This window comes from Pleuronectes platessa, chromosome 2 (genome assembly GCF_947347685.1).
Source record: "Pleuronectes platessa chromosome 2, fPlePla1.1, whole genome shotgun sequence".
Taxonomy (NCBI): Eukaryota; Metazoa; Chordata; class Actinopteri; order Pleuronectiformes; family Pleuronectidae; genus Pleuronectes; species Pleuronectes platessa.
This window is the reverse complement of record NC_070627.1, coordinates 4,963,680-4,984,812: the sequence shown is the minus strand read 5'-3', so window position 1 is coordinate 4,984,812 and position 21,133 is coordinate 4,963,680. Positions and strand designations below refer to the sequence as shown.

At 43.9% G+C, this 21,133-nt stretch overlaps 1 protein-coding gene across 1 annotated transcript; it reads right to left on the bottom strand.

Moving 5' to 3' along the window:
• Positions 1-823: 823 nt before the first annotated feature.
• On the bottom strand, positions 824-19,690 carry LOC128459754 (nucleolin). Its single transcript, XM_053444607.1, has 5 exons — positions 19,625-19,690; positions 11,214-11,516; positions 7,943-7,970; positions 1,161-1,334; positions 824-875 (listed from the first exon to the last, which is right to left on the bottom strand). The coding sequence occupies exons 2-5, from the start codon at positions 11,509-11,511 to the stop codon at positions 824-826; spliced, it is 552 nt and encodes a 183-aa protein (XP_053300582.1). The 5' UTR covers positions 11,512-11,516; positions 19,625-19,690.
• Between the last annotated feature and the right edge of the window lie 1,443 nt (positions 19,691-21,133).

The following is a 21,133-nucleotide window of genomic DNA, read 5'->3' as shown; positions in this document are numbered from 1 at the left end:
CACAATCAAGTAAGTGGCGTCTGCTACACACACAGGAAGTGCTTCATTATTCACAACAGTGCTTGATAGAGCGTGTTCTATGTTTGGAATGAGCTTGTTTGTTTTTGGGCCTGTGCAAAGCTTTTCTTTCTCAAACTGTAACAGTGACCTGCAGTAATTAAGAGAGCTGCATGGCTGCTGCAGCACACAGAGCTGTTCACTGATTTATTCAAAGTCCAGTGGAGTAAGAAGCCGATGAGACAGGCGGATTGTCGAGTTGTGCGACTTTCACAGTTAGCAAATGACTCATATTAAATACATTTGGTCAAACTGGAACAGTGTCAACACAAAGAACCTCTGCAGGTTAATGGAAAAGCAGAAATGTTTCATAGAGTCTGAAAAAAAAACTAGTTTCAAATGTAAAAACACAAATGCAGCATTGCTACAGCTTTCCCATTAAGATCAGTGCAAACGTTGTCATTCATCTTAAGTTAACTTGCTTTGTGTGCATGTGTGAAAACACATCAGAGGGGGGGGGGGTATAGAGAAAGATGCCGTGCAGCATTGCGGGGCTCCTTTACATTTCTCATTCCTGAGCCACCTTCAAATAACAGCCGCGCTGCTGACGGAGTCAAAAATCCAAAAGCAATTTTCCCTCATGGAAATGGTTCTCTATTGATCCTCATCCCGAATTAATTGGATTCATGTCATGTCTGTGTGGGAATCAAATCATGGCAGAGAACGTGTGCGTGTGAGCCAGTGTGTACTGTGTCGATTTGTGTGCACGTGTGTGTGTGTGTGTCTGCATGTGTGTGTACATGTGTGCGTCTGACCACCGGAGGAATCAATGAGCCCTCAGGTGGCTGTGAGTCTGTAATATGCTGTTCTTGTCGCCTCTGATCAAGGTCAAGAGATGCGATGTGCAGCACTAACAGAATCCTGCTGCACAGGTTATATTGCCGGTGTCATTACAGTGTAGTCCACAGAGCTGTTTACGCAGCTCTGGAGGCCCTGCTGCTTTTCTATTGGATCTGCCTGTGATGTGCACACTGTAATACATTGGTGGAATGAGCCTGAATCCCAAGGCAAGCTTAGGTCTAATCTTTCTGCTCTGAAATTGAACCCTTGATCTCCAATAGAAAGGTGCATCACTTCCCTGTCAATATAATTTAGTTCTGTACCTTCGGAGGCGTCCCTGGAGCCGGAGCTTTCCTCCACGCCCCCCCCCGCCGCGCTCTGCTGAGTCAGCCGGCTTCACCGCAGCCGATGGAGGCACAGGAAGCACCGGGAGCGCCGGCCCCACACAGGGAGCCCGGGTGCTGGGCTGCTCTGCTGCTGCTGCTGCTGCCGCGGCCCTGGAAGGTTCCAAAACATTAGCACAGTTAAACCACCTTGTTACAAGTTGATTTCAGGGAGAGGAGAGGGAGGTAGTTGGCTGGGGGGGAGTAGTTTGCTGCTATCCAAGCATCCAGACGCACACTCCCTAACTCCTGACAGGGCACATCCTGCTGCTGTCAGATTATCAGCATGTTTGTGAGGTATCTCCATTCTGACAGATGCTTTTTAAACTCCAAGTAGCCATGTAACCAATTAATGAAACCAATTAATAGATTTCAATTAAATCTTAAAGGGGGTTTGAGCCAATTAACCATATTTTTGTGTCAGTTTGGTCGATGAACAAGTTAAATCATCTTGTAAATTCCTTCATATCCTCTTTGATATTCACACTAGTGCTTGTTCTCCACCTGACTGGTTTCTGAATCTGTAAAAGTGACCTGCAGTAACTGAGCCACAGCAGATAAAGACCTGCTGCTGCTGCACAGAACCACGAAGCTGCACAAAGATCCATTCTCCTGAAGTTTAATGAAGCTCGACTCAGTAAAAACCCCAAAGTGGAGAAATCAGTTCCTGTTGTCGTGAATGTGCTGTGATCTGAAATGTCCCAGGAGCCACTGCTACAACAGAGCCAGTCGTCAAAGTCTATTAATATTGAATGTAGGTGTGAATGTGAAGCTGATAAGATGAAGGGTACTCGAGATACACACAGGCACAGAGATTTGTGGAATAAGTTGAAAGATGAATGTAAACGACCTTGCTTATATGAACTTATTGGATCCTATTCAAAGTGAGGATGAAGCCTTTCAGATGGATTTACATGAGGTTGGGCCTTTTCTTCACCTTTTCACCATTTTGCATGTGACCCACTGCACTTAGATGAAATGTACCTGGAACATTAAATCTACTATTTTGTGTATTTTATGCAGTTGTGCAGTCAGACACAAATTCATAAACACAGGTTCCTTGAGGACTTTCATCTTTTATTTGTTGCTGGTTTTCCTACGTAGGCTTCACAGGTTGTTTTTTTTTAAGTCCTGAAACTTTCCACCCACACGGAACCTGGAGCCAAACTGATATTAGTGAATTATTCAGAATTACATTTTTCATTATTATTATTTATGACTATTTCTGCTTTCTGTTATTTTGGTGATAAAAGTGACACCTTCAGCCGGACGTGGGATGAGCGGAGCTGATCCACAACTTCTACAAAGCCTCACACCTCCTGCTCGTTACTTGATTTGCCCTCGAGCTCAGAGGAGTCTCTATCTGTCAGGCCTGCGGCTTACGATAATCACCCGTGGCTTTGTGTGTGAAAACATGTCCTGAACCGGCAATTAAAAACAGACAGGGGAAAGAGTGTTGACACAGCTATCTCATGGCCTGTGTTGACGCTGCCGGAGAGGGACTGTCCTCCCACACATGACTAATAATGTGACAGGATCCATCGTGTAGGAGAGACACATTTACACTAATTAAATCCGTCCCTCTGCTAAACACCTCAGCAGCCGAGTGACGGGCGAGAGAAAGATAAACACCACGTGCAGGAGAAAACAAACTTTTCAATAAAGTGGAATTAAAAGTAAACTATTATATTTCCTTGTCCAAAGCCTTCACAGACATTTTGTTGTGATTTGTTTTCTCAAATAGAAATAGTATTCAAGACCATATTCTGTTTTTTAAAGATGGACAATTTGTCTCATCTTCCTTCCATGGTGCAAAAATGAAAAATACAAATTAAGCCATTTAGAGTCTAAGCAGCAGCAATCAGGGTGTGGAGCTGTGATATCAAGGTTCTGCTACTACACGTCAACCAATCACAAGTCGGCCTCACCTGTCAATCATGATGTTTTCCTCCTGTTTTCATAGTTTCTAATAACAAATAAAAAAATTGCGGGAACACGCGGACAAACATCTGTGTGATAAGAATGACCTAAACCATATTTGAGAAAAACTAATTTGACGGGTTGTTTGTTTGGGGTTGTTCCAATGTCCACTGTGATGTCATTGAGGAGGTCGGGTTTATGACCTTTACTGGGAGTTCCTGCAATGCACAAGATCTCCCCCCCCCCGGAGGAAATGATTAACAGTAACCACCTCAGCTCAAATTCAAGTACCATCGCATTCGGTCTAGAAACTTCAGTCAAAGTGAAATCTAAGTTCTTCTTTTTTTGATTATTTTGCTAAATCTTTCTCACTTTGTTCCAACTGGGTATTCAGTGCAGTGGGTTTTGCATAAATCTGCTTCAATACTTTCTGTACGATACAGCAGCAGGTGAGTTGGTGTTAGAGAGAGAGAGAGGAGAGAGAGAGGAGAGAGAGAGGAGAGCGAGCCCCGAGCGGAAGAGGATTAAAAAACAACAGCAGGCGTCTTGCACCTTTTGTTTTCAACCACAGACAGAATACTGATGGGTGAGATTCATAAATATCTTTCCACACTGACTGATATCACAGGTGCTGATAGCGGCCATTGGGTTCTGCAGCGGAATCGAGCCGCCGAGCTTCACTCTGCTGCGTTCTCTCTCTATGATGCTGCCTCATTCGTCTCAATAAAGTCGGCTGGAGAACGATCTGCGCCCACATGAAGACACAATAAAGAGCGATGTGTCAACACGTGTCTGACAACAGGCCGCTCCCTCATCATTAAAATGTTCTGTGTGGGACAACGTGGAGTCGAGACAACAGTCCCTCCCTGGTTGTGTGCGCTCACGTCAGGTTGTGAGTGATTTGAGCCGTGCAGTGTGTCTCTGTGCATCTCTTCACAACGTCTCTGTGCCTCCGGTGGAAAGCGGCCTGAATGCAGATCTCGCGCTGTTCACCATTCCTCCCAGTAACTGCACCAGGGCAGTGCAGTGGGACATGGGTCCACCTGGTCTGCCCCCTGGTGTCTCCTGGGCATAGCTGCCAGACATTGTGCTGACCATACTGATGGAGCTCTGTTTGTCCTCAGGTCATAAATCTCCCAGAGTAAACACAGAGTGAAACCGTTCCCATGATGCAGCGTCAGCCCCCCCCCCCCCGACATTGGTCTGCACAACTGAAATAAGACAGAGCTAATATACGCCTTTGCTTCATGTTTTCTCTTTATATTTGTGTGTTTTATGCTTATACAGCATAACTGTGTTTTTTTTGCCTTCACAGTACGCCTGACCCAAGGAGTGCAACATGGTGAGGTGGGTCCTCACGTATGAAATATTAATGCTCATACATATTTTGACCAATGGATTTCCATGACTTTTCAATGTAGTATTTAAACTAACACTGAGAATTCCAAGGCATACAGTAAACTTTAAACGACATAAACCCAAGTATGCCTGCTTATATTATTAGAGTATTTCTTTAAAAGCATATGAATTATTTAAATCACAGTGTAAATGAACGACATGAAAATATGAATATAACACATTTCCATGACTTTTCTCAAAACTTTTGGTGTTTTTTTTTTTTTCCATGACTTTTCCAGGCCTGGAAAAACACATTTTAAAATTCCATGACTTTTCCAGGTTTTCCTTGACCGTAGGAGCCCTGTAACTGAGTCCTGTAAGCTTCAGTAGTTGAGGATTCTTGCCGGGGCAAATGTGTAAAGTTCTCCAAGGATGCAAAAGGTTCAGAAAGGTGACGTCCAACAAAGAAACTCGTTCTACTCTCACTCTGTAAATGAAACAAGACACATACACAACACGCCACGTTGTCCTGGTTCCTTCTTGTGTCCATCTCCTCCATGTTGTGCGTCTAATGAAAACTATCGGTCAAGGGGCGAAGTGGGAAGCCACAAGTAAACGTTGGCATCAAACACTGGAGCGTTTTGGGGGGGAAATGCTGCCCCCCCCCCCCCCACGAGCCGAACAGACACGTTTCTGAAAGGACTTTCCCAAAGTCATTTCTGTGGAGATATTTTAAATCTGCAGATGTGCTGATGGGCCTCACACCTTAATGCTGGAAACTGCTATTGATAGAGAAACGTGCACTCAGCAGAAATGTCCCTGGATGAGAAATTGCCAAGACCTCACTGTGACTCCATCACACACACACACACACACACACAATGTGCAGTCGTCCATGCACATAGCTGCAACACACACACACACACGCTCACACCTGTGCACAAATACAAGCGTCTCTTTTCAGCACAGGAAAGCCCACAGGAATCCAACCTCCACAGTCGACTGTCAGCAGAGGTTTCTCAGCACACTTCCTAGAAGCACAGGTGGGGGAGGGGGGGCCTCCCCGAAAACCAGGGCCCCTGGATGGCTTCAACACGCAGGACACCGAGGCTGGGGGGGGGGGGGTGATTCCAATACCAATGAGTTCTTGCGAATGGAACCAGTCCGGGAAGAGGAGGAAGATGTGACAACACAACGGAAACGCAACCACACAACCTCCTGGCTTTGCTTGTTCTTCCTACTCGGGTCCAACCACCTGAACGGCAACAACTCAGATAGACAAGCAACACATTTAAAGCCACAACTGCTTTTTCCAGGATTTAACAATCGAAGGTTCACTCTGCTGCAGTGACTCAGCTTCTCTCAATGTCAACATCCATCGTGGTTGTGTTTCTGTTTTCCGTTAACGTGTTTATCTGAGACGTCTCTGCCCCCGAAACTTTGTCTTTTACGATATTACAAAAGTTGAATAATTACTTAACAATTAAACCTCAGATTTCTTAATTACTATAATCTATTTTTCCGAGGCCTTCAGAACAGAAGTTGGGGCGTCTTCCCTTCCTCTGGTATGAATGTGGTAGAAGCTTTGCAGCTATAAACCACACAGTGTTTATTTCATTTTGTTTTACACTGACTAATGAGATTGCGATGGTCTGAGTCATTAAATAAGATGGCAAACCTCCCTGTGCTCCCCGGGCAGGAGAAAAGACGGCTGCCCCTGAGGAATCAATAAAATATCTCATTATCGTTTCCTGTGCTGAGACCTTGAAGCCTTTTTTGATTGAGTGAAGGATGTTGTGTGACTCCATCAGCAGATTCACTTCACACCTGCAGCTCCTCATCCCACGTTTAATACGTACATGTGGAGATTGCAGTTCACTGAATATTGAGAGTAGGATTCACTTCACTTTACCAATAAACTTTCAAACCAGCTCACACACGTCCATCAATCTCCAAAGTACAACAGAGTGAATCTGCACCAACCTGTACAATGTCAATACTATAAATAATATATAAGTGATATTGATGAATGTCAAACACAGTAAACAAGTACTGGATTGTTTTAATAACCAATTAAAATGTGGGTTTAACCAAATAATGGCAAAAAAACACCTCATCCTTTCCAGTCCACCATTTTGATGCAGGTGTTGAGGTTTAATATTCCACCACTTTCCAGATTGTGAAAGTATAGCAAAGAGGATATTGAAGTTTAATTGTACTTTAATAAAACTGAATCTACTAATATGGTGATTTGCAATTACTCAGTAATTTTCTTACTAAAAATCAACCAATCAAGTGAAAGAACCTTGTTACGAGGGAAACCTTTTATTTATCAATTGGATTCTAATGTTTCCATGTGTGCATGTGGAAGAAACACTACTTCAAATTCCACAAATGCTACAGATCCGCCCCAGTGGCAGTTAGTTCAGTGTGTTTCATGTTCCCTGTTATGTGCAGTGGCTTCTGGGAAAAATCCACCAGGTGGGTTCGGTTACTCTGCACAGGCTGAGGTCAAGTGGAATCATGTGTAGGTCACCAGACTCTGTGTGCTAAGTGTAGAGTTAAAGAACTATAATGTAATATATAGAGGTGTCATTTGTCCCCTCGCTGACAGGAGAGTGAGTGAAACAGCCAGACGGGGGGGGCAGGTCTTTTAACTTGTGCAGCCTCCAGATTATAATGATGGTTGAATTAATTAATATGCTTCTCAAATCAGTGAAATGGGTAAATCAACGCAAGTCCTTCCAGAAACAAGAAGTAATATTAGGATTGTTTCCAAGTGAATCTTATCTCAGTTTTTATATAGTGCCTCTGTTTGTTTGTTTTTTGTTTGCTGATTTTAGAAGGTTTGAATCTTAGTGATAAATTGTTCTTTCTACTCTTCTCATTCACATGTTTGAGAGTGAAACTTTTCCCGAACACCAGATGGAAGAGGCAGTCATGTAAGAACCTTGTTTGATGATTATGATGATCAGATCTCACAATTGCACAGCTCATCATAAATCAGGCTGGAACAAGCAAGTTATGACAAGTCTGTGCAGCTCAGCCACTTGACATGAATTTAAGGACAGTGAATTCCAATGCAATGAGTTCCCATCTCCCTCCACTGTACTGGGAGGAAGCAGAACAAACTTAGGGATGGTGAATAAACAAGACTCATCTTATCTTTCTGTAAATGCATCATCATGAATAAGGCAGAGCTGTGATTTCCCCCTGGAACTGGAGCAGCAGCATCACTTCATACTTGACGTTACCCCTTCTAGCTGCGGGTGGAAGGAACCATCTGGCGTCTCCATGTTGTACAAACACACGTAGGGTAACATCCCTGTGTCTCACACACCCGCTGACATTATCTCAGACGTAATGACATGACACTGATGTGGCGTCGCCCGGAGTCTACTTCCTCCACCGCCCTTTAGTGCTTCTCCCCCCCACAATGAAGAGAGGAATCAGAGGCAACTTACCGGCTGGGTGACTCACTAACCGGAGCATCTGTTGGAAAGAAGGGAAACAGCAGTGAGACAAATTGTTCCAAAGAAAAGAGAGTACATATTGGAAAAATGACCAATGCAACGACAAAAAAAGAAATTTACCCTCACGTGTAGGAAAGAAGTTTGAGGATGATTCATCTGCTGACTAACTTTGTCTGGTCCGGTCCTTCTGACCTTTTTATTTAAAGCAATAGTTCACATTATCTACTCACCTCTATACCGATGGAGAAGTGTTTGAGTCCTATAAACACTTTTAGGACATCAGAGGACATTTAGGATAAACACATGGTGTAAATGACCTTGTTTCAAGTTGTATGTGAATGTCTTATGGACTCTTAGATGACTCCAAAGGAGCAGTATGGAGGCATGTTGTGTTTCTTGGATATTTTTGTACGTTTAAAGTAGGGATGCACCGATATTGAAATTCTTGGCCAATACCGATGTTTAAAACAACAATCTAGCCGATAGCCGATACAGATATTTGTTTATTTTGTGTTTGTTGTTATTCATTCACCCTTTTGTGTCAGGAAAATAATTAAATCATTATTTAAAAAGCGCTATTTTAAATTATTTCAGCCCTTTATAACTCTTATCTTTTAATGAGCACAAATTCAATCTAGTATATGAAACAATCTTTAGTTTAACAAAACTTTATGTAAAGGAGACATAAGCCCATTTTACCAAAAGTTGATAAGGTTCCTTGGGGTCTTAATGAAATATCTGTAAAATATTTTGGTCAAATTACCACAAGGATCATTTAAAACAGCACCTTTTTACCCTGTCTAAAACAGCCCTCCTCAGCATGACCTGTTTTGAATGCCCCCCCCCCCCCCCCCCGTCTGACCTAAAGATATGGTCTTGATCCTCGTGAACTTTGTTGAGAAAATGCATTTTTGCAAAGTTCAGACATTCCGCTAAATTGGGGGATTTTGATGGAGCATTTATCAGTAGAAGACTTTGCTTCCAGTCTTCTCCTCCAATGATATATTTGAATGACGAAGATGCTCAGTTTGCTGATAGTAATGAATCTGACAAACCGTAAGACTTCTTCACATTGAAGAGGCAACATGCTCACGTCAGACACAACCAATGAATGTCAAGTATGTAGATGTGTGTCATGGAAAAGTCTTGAACGTTCTCCCTAAATTACAATGTGAAGCCCAAACTGACAAATATAAACAACATGACAAATGAACCCTTGTTTGTACTCTGGTTCCGACTTCCCGGTGTGTAAATACCCCTGAGTGTGAGATAATGAACGAGGTGCTGCAGAGTAAACACAACTTCAAACTGATCTTGCCTGCTCGTGCTGTGTTGTCAAAGCAAAGGTGCGTACAGCGAAGGTGCTGTTAAACAAATGCCATTATCGATTTCCTTTAGCTCGCACCATGCAAACTCATGTCATCTGGTGAGGGGTGGGGGGGGCTCGCAGCCCTCAATTACATAACAGACCTCCAACCACAAACTGTTATAAATGCCCAGAATTCCCCCTACGCACCCCCGCAGCCCACTTAACAGATTATACCAAACAGACGTGGTAAAAAAAAAAGCTTTTTAATTAAACACTGATCGCTCCACTTTGCCCGAAAGAGCTCGTCCAGCACCTTAAATCTCTCTCTGTGTCTGTGTGTGTGTGTCTGTGTGTGTGTCTGTGTGAACCAGGAGTTGTCGGGCAACGCTGGCCGGCCTGGTCATAAACATGTCGTACTTATATCTACATAAACCTCGTCCAGTGAGAAGGAAAGTTAACTCTGCTCTCTGAGCTCTGTCTGCTGCAGGAAGCGACTGAACTCTGTTAATTTGAGATTAAAACCACACACAACTGGCTGAGGACACTCTCTCACACACACACACACACACACACACACACACACACACACACACACACACACACACACACACACACACACACACACACACACACACACACACACACACACACACACACACACACAGTGAATTGATGAGATTACTTTAAGTGAAGAGGTAACAGCGTAGGCACAGCTCAGTGAGGACAGGTACAGTTTGCCATATGGGTAAAAGAGAATATTTCACCTTTGTGAACAAGTTGTATTCTATTCTATCCAATTAGTAAAAATTATGCTACTTTATATTTCTACTTCATTATAAGTTCAGAGGAATTTTCTCCCGTCTACATTTAGTTGTATGTTAAAGGTGAAGCCCCTTCACACACATTCCACCCACACGTGTTTTCACTTATTGTGCTAATTAGGCCTTCTCATATTTTACTTGTACTTCTACTACATTCTAGGGAAGGGGGGGGGGGGGGGGCGGGGGTCACTTACTTCAGCCACATTTATTGGCAAAGAAGTAGAGTTACTTCTCCTCTAAGCATTTGAAGCCAAACTATATTATCAGCTTAATAAATAGGATTTATTGTACACGAAAAATAGAAACAATCCTTGACCAGCTACAACCATAGAATACCTGCTACCCAATCTAACCCATCAAACAGTATTCATTTTGTATTTACAGTGGCATATCACCATAAAAATTATGTTTTACTAGTATTGGATTATGATAACTTATTAGTAAAGTTAATACTGATATTCTTAGTTCATTCATTTTCAGTTTATAGTATTTAAACAGTTTATCTTCTAAAGCTTCCTCTGTTCAGTGTTGCTCTGTTGATGCCTTCGCCAAAAAACAGGATTAATGTCAGTAGCTGACGTCCAAACTGTTCATTGGCATCTTCTTAAAACAACTTCTTATTTTTAGTTTCTACGGCTGCAGCAGACGAGTCATGTGAAGTTTATAACATAAAAGTTATAACAGAATTATGTTTGGGGGGTTGTACAGTAATAATAGAATGATAGAGAGGGACTGAACCTACTTAATTTATTTTACTATCCATCTTTGCAATACTGAAAAGTTTAAAAACTAATTTTCGACTAAAATCTGCACAAATAATTAAAGATATATCCCCATTTAAAATATCTGCTGCACCGAAAGAGAATTTGTATATTAGGGCCGAACATTAGAGGAAATGACTCATTACTTTTTTCCAGGACTTGATGAGAATTTCTCAAGTAAGTTCTTCACCAAAAGTGTATTTTGATGCAAATCATACTTTTACTTCAAGGAAGTTTTAAATCGAACCATATGGGTTTGGTGCACTTGAAAAAAACTTGTCTCCCACTGCCTCTGTCAAGGTTGTCTGAAAAAAACTAAATCAATTCAGAACCAGTTTTAAACAACATTATTATTCCTGAAAATGTTTTACCTGCAGGGGAAAGTGATGCCTTGACCTCGGTGGAGATGCCCTCCTGTCCAGCAGGGGGCGAAGTCTCAGGGAGTTTAGTACCGTCTGTTATTGTCTGTGATACGTTTCCTGATGTGCCGCTATCCTCCTTCTTCTTTGACACCTGGACGGAACTGACACAGTCCAATCTGATCCCTTTACTGTCCTCCTCCGGTTTCTCCTCATCTGTGCTGTCATCAAACACAAACTCTTCCCCCTGCTCCTCCTCTTCCTCCTCCTCATCCTCCTTTGGACGTGGCTGAGACATCACGGTCGACATAATTCCTGAAAAGGTGAGAAAACATTCACGTGTAAATATTGCTGCCCATCACTTTGTATTTTAAGACCACACCTGTGCCACATTTTTACTGAAAAAGATGAAGCTCCTTAACACTATGAGGGAACGGTAATCAGAGATTATTAAAGATTTACATTTATCATATTTGATAGACATTGCTCATTAATCAACAGACACAATCATGTAAATCACCCTTCTTATATAATTACTATTATCTATGGATATCCCAGGTGCATTATACACATCATCCAAACTTACAGCACAACAAACCTGTGAATACTAGAATAAAAAAGTAATTAATCCATGACTAAAACATTACATTCAATAATAACCCATGATTAAAATACATCATTAAAATCAAGCAATACAATGGAGCACTCATTATAATACAAAGCAACAAATGTTCATAAATCAAATAAGATTGAATGATTACACATGATCACAAGTCTGTTTGTCTTAAGTTTGTAATTCTCAAGTTTGTATTTACAGGTTCACATCCCCTCAACGTGTCTTCTAACACAAATCAAAAGCCCAAAAATGCAAACACTCTCCTCCACTCAACTCGAACCCTGGAGTTATTGCTTCTAATGGGACATAAAGTTTGTTTTAACTCCCCCCCCTTACATAAAAAGATTGATTTGGACAAAGCTAAAAATGGAAATTAGCTGCAGGACTGAAATGGATGCTGATCTTTAAAAAACACACACCATACAGTAGCTGCTCGACAAAAACACTGGTATTTAAAATACCTTCAAGTTAGAAAATCAGCATTTCTCTCCGAACTGAAGTGAACTGTTGAACCTACAGTGTGTTCACAACAAAATATCAGACTTAAATCCTCAGCCTACATCAGTACACAGCAGATTGTGGGGCTGTTTCTCTGTAAAGTGCACAAACACAACCTAAGTTGAACAACGTATTCAGACACTTTGGCATAAACGACCTGAATAAATCAACAATAACCACACTCAGGCTGCACTGAGAGAGAAGCACAGTACAATCCGACAACTACAAACATGACATATGGCCAGAAGAAGGACTGTGAGTTAAATCTGAGGAGTGTGTGTGTGGGGGGGGGGGGGGGGGGGGGGGGGGGTCTGAGGTGGCTTAGTGGCAGATTAAAGGAGACACTCACAGTCACCAAACATTTCTGACCTCAGTGATCCGAGACTCTCCTCTCACCTCGTCTCATCGATGAAAACAGGTTCAACTGCCAGGAACCATATTTCTTAAAAAACAATCAGAATTGATCAATGTTGTCGTGTAATGATTGAAAACACAGATTATTCAGAATGGTGATGCAATCGTTCTTCGAACAAAAGAGCATGTCATCATCCGTCACCATGGAGCGCTGATTTGTTCTTAGCATATTTTCATAATAAAACAGCGATTTCTTCCACCACACATGTGCCCTGGAGGTATTAAACTGCTGCAGCTCTTTCCATATTTCGTAGAACGCGGGGGGTGAGAGGGGGGGGGGGGGTGTTCTATGACGTGAGTGCTTCTCTTCCTGAACATGGTGGTGTAGCATTCCAGCACCCTGCTGAATCTGCTTTGCATTTTGATCAGCACTGAACTCCTTCCAGCGCTGGAACATTGTCGGGGGCCTGGTAGGGGGGGCGGGGGGGGGTTGTCGGGCTCCTTTAGGGAAATGACAGCATGGATCCGATGGGGGAGTGGGGGGGATGGGGGGGGGCGACAGAACACAGGTTCGGCTGTGTGGGAAGACGTCCCTGAAACGTGCTGCTTGCGGATTGTAAAATTCCTCGTCAGCACTTCTTGTTTAACCTGGATACAGGAGCTGTCACGAAGTCATGGCTCCCGTTATCTTTTACTGCTGCTTGCTTCTGAATCTTTAATTACCACCAAATGTGCTTAAGAAGTCTTTAAATAACAGTAGTAAAGAAATAAATCTGTCTGAATGAGTTCTCTGCTTGTTTTACAGGGGACAATATGCCAGTGCAGCCTTTGGACCCAGTTACCGCCTCTGCACCACAAACAAGAGTTTCTCCAGTCGTCCCACTCGCTGGTGGAATTAACAATGACTCTCTTGTGGAGTGAAAACTTCTGCTCGGCCTCGGCAGGCATTGTTTCTGCATTCGTCACTGCAGCACTGATTAGCTCACAGGTCGTTTGGGCCGTGGCTGCTCGGTCTACTGCGACATGCAAACTCCAATCGGTGGAAGACTGGAGGATTTAACAGAGAAGAAAAACAGCTTTCTCTTTGAAAAACTACAATGTGAGGTTTGATTGAAAAGACATTGTTCCTGTGTTTCCACAGAAGAAAGCCACGCTGACTCAACAAACACTCTTCAATATTCACAGGATTGAAATGAATGGACTAATCAAGAGCACCCTGAGGTCTTAAAGATGTGATTGATCGTTTCACACTGTTAAAACAAACAGCTTGTGGCTCAAAGAAATGCTTAAAACCCTCCAGGGCCAAAAAGCTCTCTGTTTAACCCCCCCCCCCCTCCCGGGCATCAGAACGACAGGTAGTTCTCAGCAACTTTTCCTTTTGAACGCGAGGCATTTGGACAAGTCATCAAACAGACTGCAGCTTAGAGAAACAAAGAGCCCCGGGAGTGGCGCCGGGTGAGAGCTATTCTTGAGGGGAAAATGAGATACATCACAGAATGAGGAGATGAAACCAACTCCTACACACACCCTGTCCCTGACCTACATAGAGCTCTGTAAAAACCCTCCCGCTGTGTACCCAACGTGGTAATGAGTGGAGGAAAGTGAGGAATGTGTACACTCTCATGGGGGCCACACATTCGCCGACTCACAGCATCGAACATTGCATCACGTCTCGTTTTGGGTGTAGCTACAAACGGAGATTCGAAGACCTGGTTTCCCCGATTCCAGATCAGCTCCCGACTTGATTCGCTGAGCTGGACGGATGTGTACTTTGCTTTGAAGAGAGAGAAAGTTACCAGACCAGTGGCTGAATCCAAACTTTTCTCAGTGAGGACTCTGTGAATCTTCTGGGCAGCACATTGAGTCCTGGCCACTGATTTACACCGACTGCGGACAAACCCTGCAGCCATTGGTCAGTGGCAGAGGGTTGTATCAATAGACAAAGGAGGAGAGCAGCAGCTGGTGCTGACTGAATAAACACCATTGGGTAATCTCACAGAAAGTCACTGAGAGAGAGACCCTACTTTAGAGTTTTTTGCTTTGACAAGAAAATGGCAGACAAACACTCCACGGACAATGAGCGAGTGGTGGAGCACTGACAACAACAAACAGTGCCAGGCCGGGGATGATTCCCCTTCTGGCGCCCGGCCTCTCTTCGGCTTCCCTGAGGATTTCCCACGAAGAGATACGGCCAATTTAGGAAGCACAAACGTCTCCTCGAGGACAGACGGAACACGTCTCTCTTTGGCTGTCACAAGGCAGAACAATCTGAGTGGGAGGCTGTTCACAGGCGTTGGAGGATTTCGTGGATTTGCTTTAACATCCCGTTACCTCACCAAAAGATCCCTGAACACATGGAGAACCTTAAGCCTATTGCATAATATATCATGACAGGCATGGATGTTTTTAAAATCTCAACTTTAAATGGAAGACTGGGTGCCAAGGGCCATGCTGAATATAATATCACACTGTGAACACAACATGATAAGAGGTTTATCTATGCATATTTGAGTTGATTCCTGTTTTCCCCACAGGTTAGCTGTCATGTTGCCACAGTTAAGACATTCGGGGGTGTATGGTTCATTCAGGAGCCGGGGTGGCCTTCACTTGCCCTCTGCTGCAGAGGAGGGCTCCGGTGATGAGGCTCCACAGCAGCAGTGATGTGCTGCTGCTGTCGCATTTTGTCAAGGACACGGTGGGAGCCGCCTCCACTGCCCATCTGCTCACAGAATACCAGTTTACTGGTCTGGATGTATACTGTGCAAATACTGCACAGAGATAGGAATGTCCTGAATGGGTCGACCAGACAAGGCTTTTGTTTATCAAGAAGAATGAATAGACATAAATCTACGTCCAGATTAGTCATTCATGTGAATAATAAATTCAGGAACACACTTCTTCAGAATATGTCCTGTGAAAGATATTAACTCCAGCAACACAGTGACCAGTATAACCTCCACTGAGAGGGTCACCAGGGTCTGTTTGTATATTTTCCACCCTATTTTCATTTGTTTTATGAAAAATGAATCATTTAAGTTGCCAGACCACTTCCTTTATACTTCCACAGTAAGAAGTAGAAAACCACGAGTTGTATAATTGGGCCTTGGTGGAGGTACATCCCAGTGTTCTGTCTCCAGAGGCTTCACTGGGTTGTAGATCGCTGCCGGACAATTCAATTCATGAGCTTTTTATGGATCTGTGTTATCTGGATTTTCTGGATTTCAAATTCCAGTCAACGAAGTCTCTTCCCTTCTTCATCTCCATCAGAAAGAGGAACGGTCAAAACCAAACAGCAGCTCCTGACTTTCAGTTCCTATAGTGTGGGTCAAGTTCCCAAAACAAAGGGTCCTACACTTCTTTCAATGCAAACCGAGAGGCCTGCGTCCCTGGGGACGACACGAGAGAGTCACAGGGAGGGGGACGGAGGGACAACCATCAGGCAATGACAGGGTGAAAGACGAGACACGAGTGGAAGACAGGTGGAAAGGGACAGGTGTGTGTGTTGTTTGAAAAAGCACACCGGATGTTGGTTGCTACAGTTTTGGGTGATTGACTTTGCTGAGTCGGCACTTATCAGAGTCAGAGCTGCAGCAGTGGTTGTGAAACAGCTCAGAAAGACACTAAGGGGACTTTAAAAAACCCTTAGGGCCTCTGACTGCCACAGTTAACACGAGAAGCATCAGAGTCCTTCACAGAAACACAACACGGTTAAATCTGAACGCACACTTTCTGGGAATCAGTGAGACTCACACTTCACAAGGACATGTCCGTCACACACAACTGTCCATAAATCCACTGAAGAAGTCACAGAGTAAACTGACCAACACATCCCTAGAATCATCACAATGGGACTTCAGAGTTATCGTATTAAAATCCCAGAACAAATCACGTTTAAATCCCACAATTGTCACATTAAAAATCCTGGAATTATCGCACAATACCCCCTGAAGTCGCACATGTCAAAGCAGTCGCACAAACAGCATTTAGCCTCGAAGAAATCACTTTGTGTTGATTTTGTCTCGACTTTAAAAACAGTCAGACTCCCTGAGCATGATTCATGGCCTCTCCAACCTCACACTTCCAGGTTCCGAGCCGAGTCGTCACATGATCATAATTCTCCCAGACCTGACACAGCTTGTCCAAAGCCACGCGGCTGTTTTCCCAAGGTGAGCAATCCTCATGACATCACATGAACTCCACTTCACTGGAGGAATCCGGAGACGTCCCCTTTATTACACACCACACTTCAGTCTTCAGAATATGCAGCTTTTTGTCCTGCTCATTGTTTTAATAGGAAGCTGAACAAACTCACTGTGCTTCTGTGCCTTTTAAATCCACCTCATGGCAGACCGGCCTCAGCTCATAACTCAGCTCCTGCATGATTTCACCACCTGTAGCTGAATGATGTGATCTTGTGACTTGTCCCTTGTCCGCATTTAAAAAACTGTAAAAGCTACGACTCAGGCGTTAAAGCTTTTTCATTGTTTTCCGAGTCGGAGCTCCAGGAGTTTACCTCGGAGTAAAACCTCCTCCAGCCTGATCTTACAACACCGGTGCACCTGGGAACACACAGGCACATAAAGTGGAACTAAACCTGACGCAGACTTCTGAGAATATTACACAAGTACTCACAACTCTAGGGTAGGACCACACCCACTGTCAAACCCGGCACACCTCTAAAGTTTCACGACTCTATATAACAAGGTTGTAGACTAAATCCCTCCCTAGACAGACGTGAAAACAACTGACACAGTCCTCACCACTGTAGTTCTCACAATGGGAAGTGTTTCCAGGACCAATCTCTGCTATGACGACACACACAGACTCACAACAACTCTGTCACAGCTGCTGACTATTAGGGTTTCTGGCCTGAGCTGTCATTACACGCTAAAAAAGTTGTCAAACATGAACTCAAGTTATTTCCAGAGCCCCAATTTATCTGGACATTTGTCTTTCATATATGACGATCAACAGCGGGAGATAGTCGGAGACACACGTGTTCAAAACAACAGGAAGATTCAGGCTATGGGTGGAGCCTGGGAGGAGACAGGACATGACGTAGAAATTCTGTGTTTATCCCTGACAGCTTGTGTTGTGTTGTGTTTCCAAGTCGACTTCTTTGTCTCCGTCTTCTACGTATATGTGAACAGCTCTTTTTCATCTCACTGTGAATATTCCGGACAACTACCTTCTGAATTCTCTTGTTGGACCACTCAAGATACTTTCTGGACATTTTACTAGAGGCAGCTAATTCGGACGTTTACATTCTCACATAAAGCCTCACAAGTAAATTTCAGGAGAATGTTAGAACTTCCATGTTTGACCGAAGTACTTTATGATTCTCACAGCTAGTTTTAGCCTTTGGTTATTATGTCATTGATTGTGCATCTTCAAGTAGCATCAGTGCTAAAGAGGCTGCTCCTTCAATAAAGGGAGAGAAGTCAGAAATCACAAATGGAAATAAACTTCTGAGTTTAAAGAACTGTTAAGAGATTAACTTTGCCTTCACCACGGTACTCAAATCAGGACTGATAAGAACCAATCAGGGAAGCTATAGTTTCCAAACATCAACAACCGTCCAAAGTACAACACAGCCCTCACGTTTCAAGCTAAAACAGGGCAGGCAACTAAAAACTCTGGATTAGCGATGATAGCAACAGTGATGCATCTTAAAACTAAATCATAGCAGAGTGGACCTAGCCTAAACTTCAAGGCCCAATACAAATTCAAAGTACTTTAAACTCAGGCTCCAGATATCAGGTGAAGAACATGTGTCATTCCTCAAACTAGTGTGTTGTCAGCAGAATATAAGTCAAGTCATGTTTGGACAACAGAGACGTTCCCAAAATTCCTTCTCCTCGTCAATTATCTGACATTCCCCAGGAGATGTCACAGCTCGGTGGTGAACCTCCGACAGGTGAGTCATCACTGTCATGTGACTCCTCACTTGACGACCACGTCCCCCCCCCCCCGGCATGTGGACGTACCACCGTGTGAGTGTTAAATGGTTTTAATGTGTGAGCAAAAAGGCAGAGGGTCCCCATTGATAGAGAAGTCTTTGTGGTCGCTCCAGGCCACGCATGGGTTGTTAATGTCTTTGGGAAGTGGGGGACTGTGACCAAGGAAGGGGGGGGGGGGGGAGGAGGAGGAGGAGGAAGACCCCTGATACAGTGAGTCCATGGAGTTTCTGAGAAGCAAAGGGTTTCTTGGACATCCGGCAAGTGGGGGACAAACAGTGCTCCAGCTCCAAATGCAAATGAGCAACAAGGTCAGAGGTCCCTTCACTCTCCCCCCCCCCTCCCCCTCCCTCTCCATGCCTCTCCTCCCTTGTCTCCCCTCTCCATTCTGCCCAGTATAGCGGCAGCAGCGTGAAATCCATCCTGGGAGGGGCCATTGTAGTGCGGGAAGCAACCGTCCAACTGGAATGGTCGGGACCAGGGAGCCTCTTTCTTTTACGGTCCCCGGAAGGAGGCTTCTTTGGGGAGGAGGTGAAGTACAGCCCCCCCCCCCCCCACCTCCGGCCCAGAGGTGTGGGTCAGGGATGAGCCGGCAAATCTCCCCCTCGTGCTTACTGGTCCCAGGAACTGGGAGCTATCACAACAAGGCCCGGCCGGTTCAATCGTCCATGATGGTGTGGACTCTGTGCCAGTGGACCACACCGGTATCTGCCATCCCCATCCTCCTCCTCCTCCTCCTCCTCCTCCTCCTCCTCCTCTGCTGCTGCTCCACCTTCTCCACCGGACCCTATGTCACTGGTAGGGAGGCAAACAGGAAAACACCCACACCCCCCATCTCCACACACACAAACACACACACACACACACACATCTACTGCACAAAGCTGCTGTCTCTGCAACATGCTGACCATGCTGAGGGGTGTGGGGGGGGGGGGGGGGGACAAGGAGATAGGGGAAGGTATCTGCAGGAGAACAAGTACACAGAGAACGCATCTCACCTCCTTGTCCTGGGTGGTGTGTCCTCAGAGGAGCTGCATACCCCCCCACTCCCCTCCCCCTCTCCCTCCTCCCACCTGGTGACCCCTTCAGTCCCTGCAGCCTCCCTGCACCCCCCACCACCCCGGTTCTCTACCACTCCGCCGGGTGCAGCTCACTCATCCTGATGGTGGAAACCTCCTGAGCTGTTTACTTTCCCACAACTTCTCCCCCTGCTCCTCCGCGCGCACGAGCAGCTGAAGATGAGGAAACCGCTCTCCCCCCCCTCCTCTCCTCCCTCTGTCTCTCTCTCGTTCTCTTCTTCCCTCTCTCTTTTCATCAGATGGGTCCTTCTCTTCCTTCCTTGTCTTCCCTCCAGCCTCTGTCTGTCCTTTCTTTCTTCGCTCTGTCCCCCCCCCTCCTCCAGACTGTCCAGGCGGCGGCGCAGAGCGGGGCGACGGCTTCTCAGAGAGCAACCGGCCAATGGCGGAGCGACAGACTCACGCGTACAGCCAATAGGAAGCACGATGGCTGGTGTTAGGACCAATCAGAGGAGCTGTTGAGCAGAAGAGGGCGGGACAAAGGGAATTAGGGGCAATGCCGCCTCACTGCACTTCCGCATCAGACTGCAGGTGTGTGGTCATAGTCACTAAATTTAAATTATTGTTATATTATAATTGGGGGACACTTAGCAAAGACAATGATTTAATGAATATTAGATGGATTAGAAATATATTTATATAAAATGTTGTTTTATTCATTTTATTTTTAAATATATTAAATGTACTTTATACCTAGAAACATTTTTAATTAAAAAAATAAAACGAGATTATAATAAATGAAATGAAGCAATAGATTTTACCTTTTTAATCATATTTTACATATTTTATTTATGTTTTATAATAGTACTATTTTATTATATAAGAGTTTTGGTAACTCTGTCTCTTTTAAATGTTCTTTATACATAGACTTGACTTGCTAGGAAAATAAGATGAATGAGATTTGAATTAAAAATATAAAACATTTAGTTTTAACTGTTGTGCTTTCTGTTTTTTTTTTTTTATTATTATTAAACCAGGAAGTTGTTTTACAATAAAAGAATAGTCAACACATAGTCACATAAAAAGTTAATATACCACATACACATAATCAGATTGTATAAGTGTTTATCCATAGAGTCCCACATTGATATGCTCCTTATTTTGTATTTATCTAAAGTTAAAATTGTTTTCATCTTCATTACACCGTTAAACACTGCATTGCAAATTGAACCAAGAAAATGTTTGGAAAATTCACAGCAAGTGGAATGGACACGTTGAAGACATTTGCATAGCTGGAAAATCATATAAATATGTCAGGATGAAAAACAGATGCCATAGAAGACACCAACGAAGACGTAAAACAAGATTCTAGAGTTGTGTACATGTGCTTTAAAACAGGGGATTTTTTACAGTGGAATTTATAACGTCACATCCTGCTTTCCCCAGACAACCCCCCCCCTCTCCTGAATAATCCGGAAATGATCCCAAACA

What these genes read in the sequence shown, in the direction of transcription:
- LOC128459754 (XM_053444607.1), bottom strand. Translation starts at nt 11,511, where the DNA reads ATGTCGACCGTGATGTCTCAGCCACGTCCAAAGGAGGATGAGGAGGAG. An exon ending in GGCATCACTTTCCCCTGCAG is followed by an intron (nt 7,971 to 11,213) that starts GTAAAACATTTT and finishes TCTTTCCAACAG; the next exon opens with ATGCTCCGGTTAGTGAGTCA. An exon ending in GTTAGTGAGTCACCCAGCCG is followed by an intron (nt 1,335 to 7,942) that starts GTAAGTTGCCTC and finishes GGAACCTTCCAG; the next exon opens with GGCCGCGGCAGCAGCAGCAG.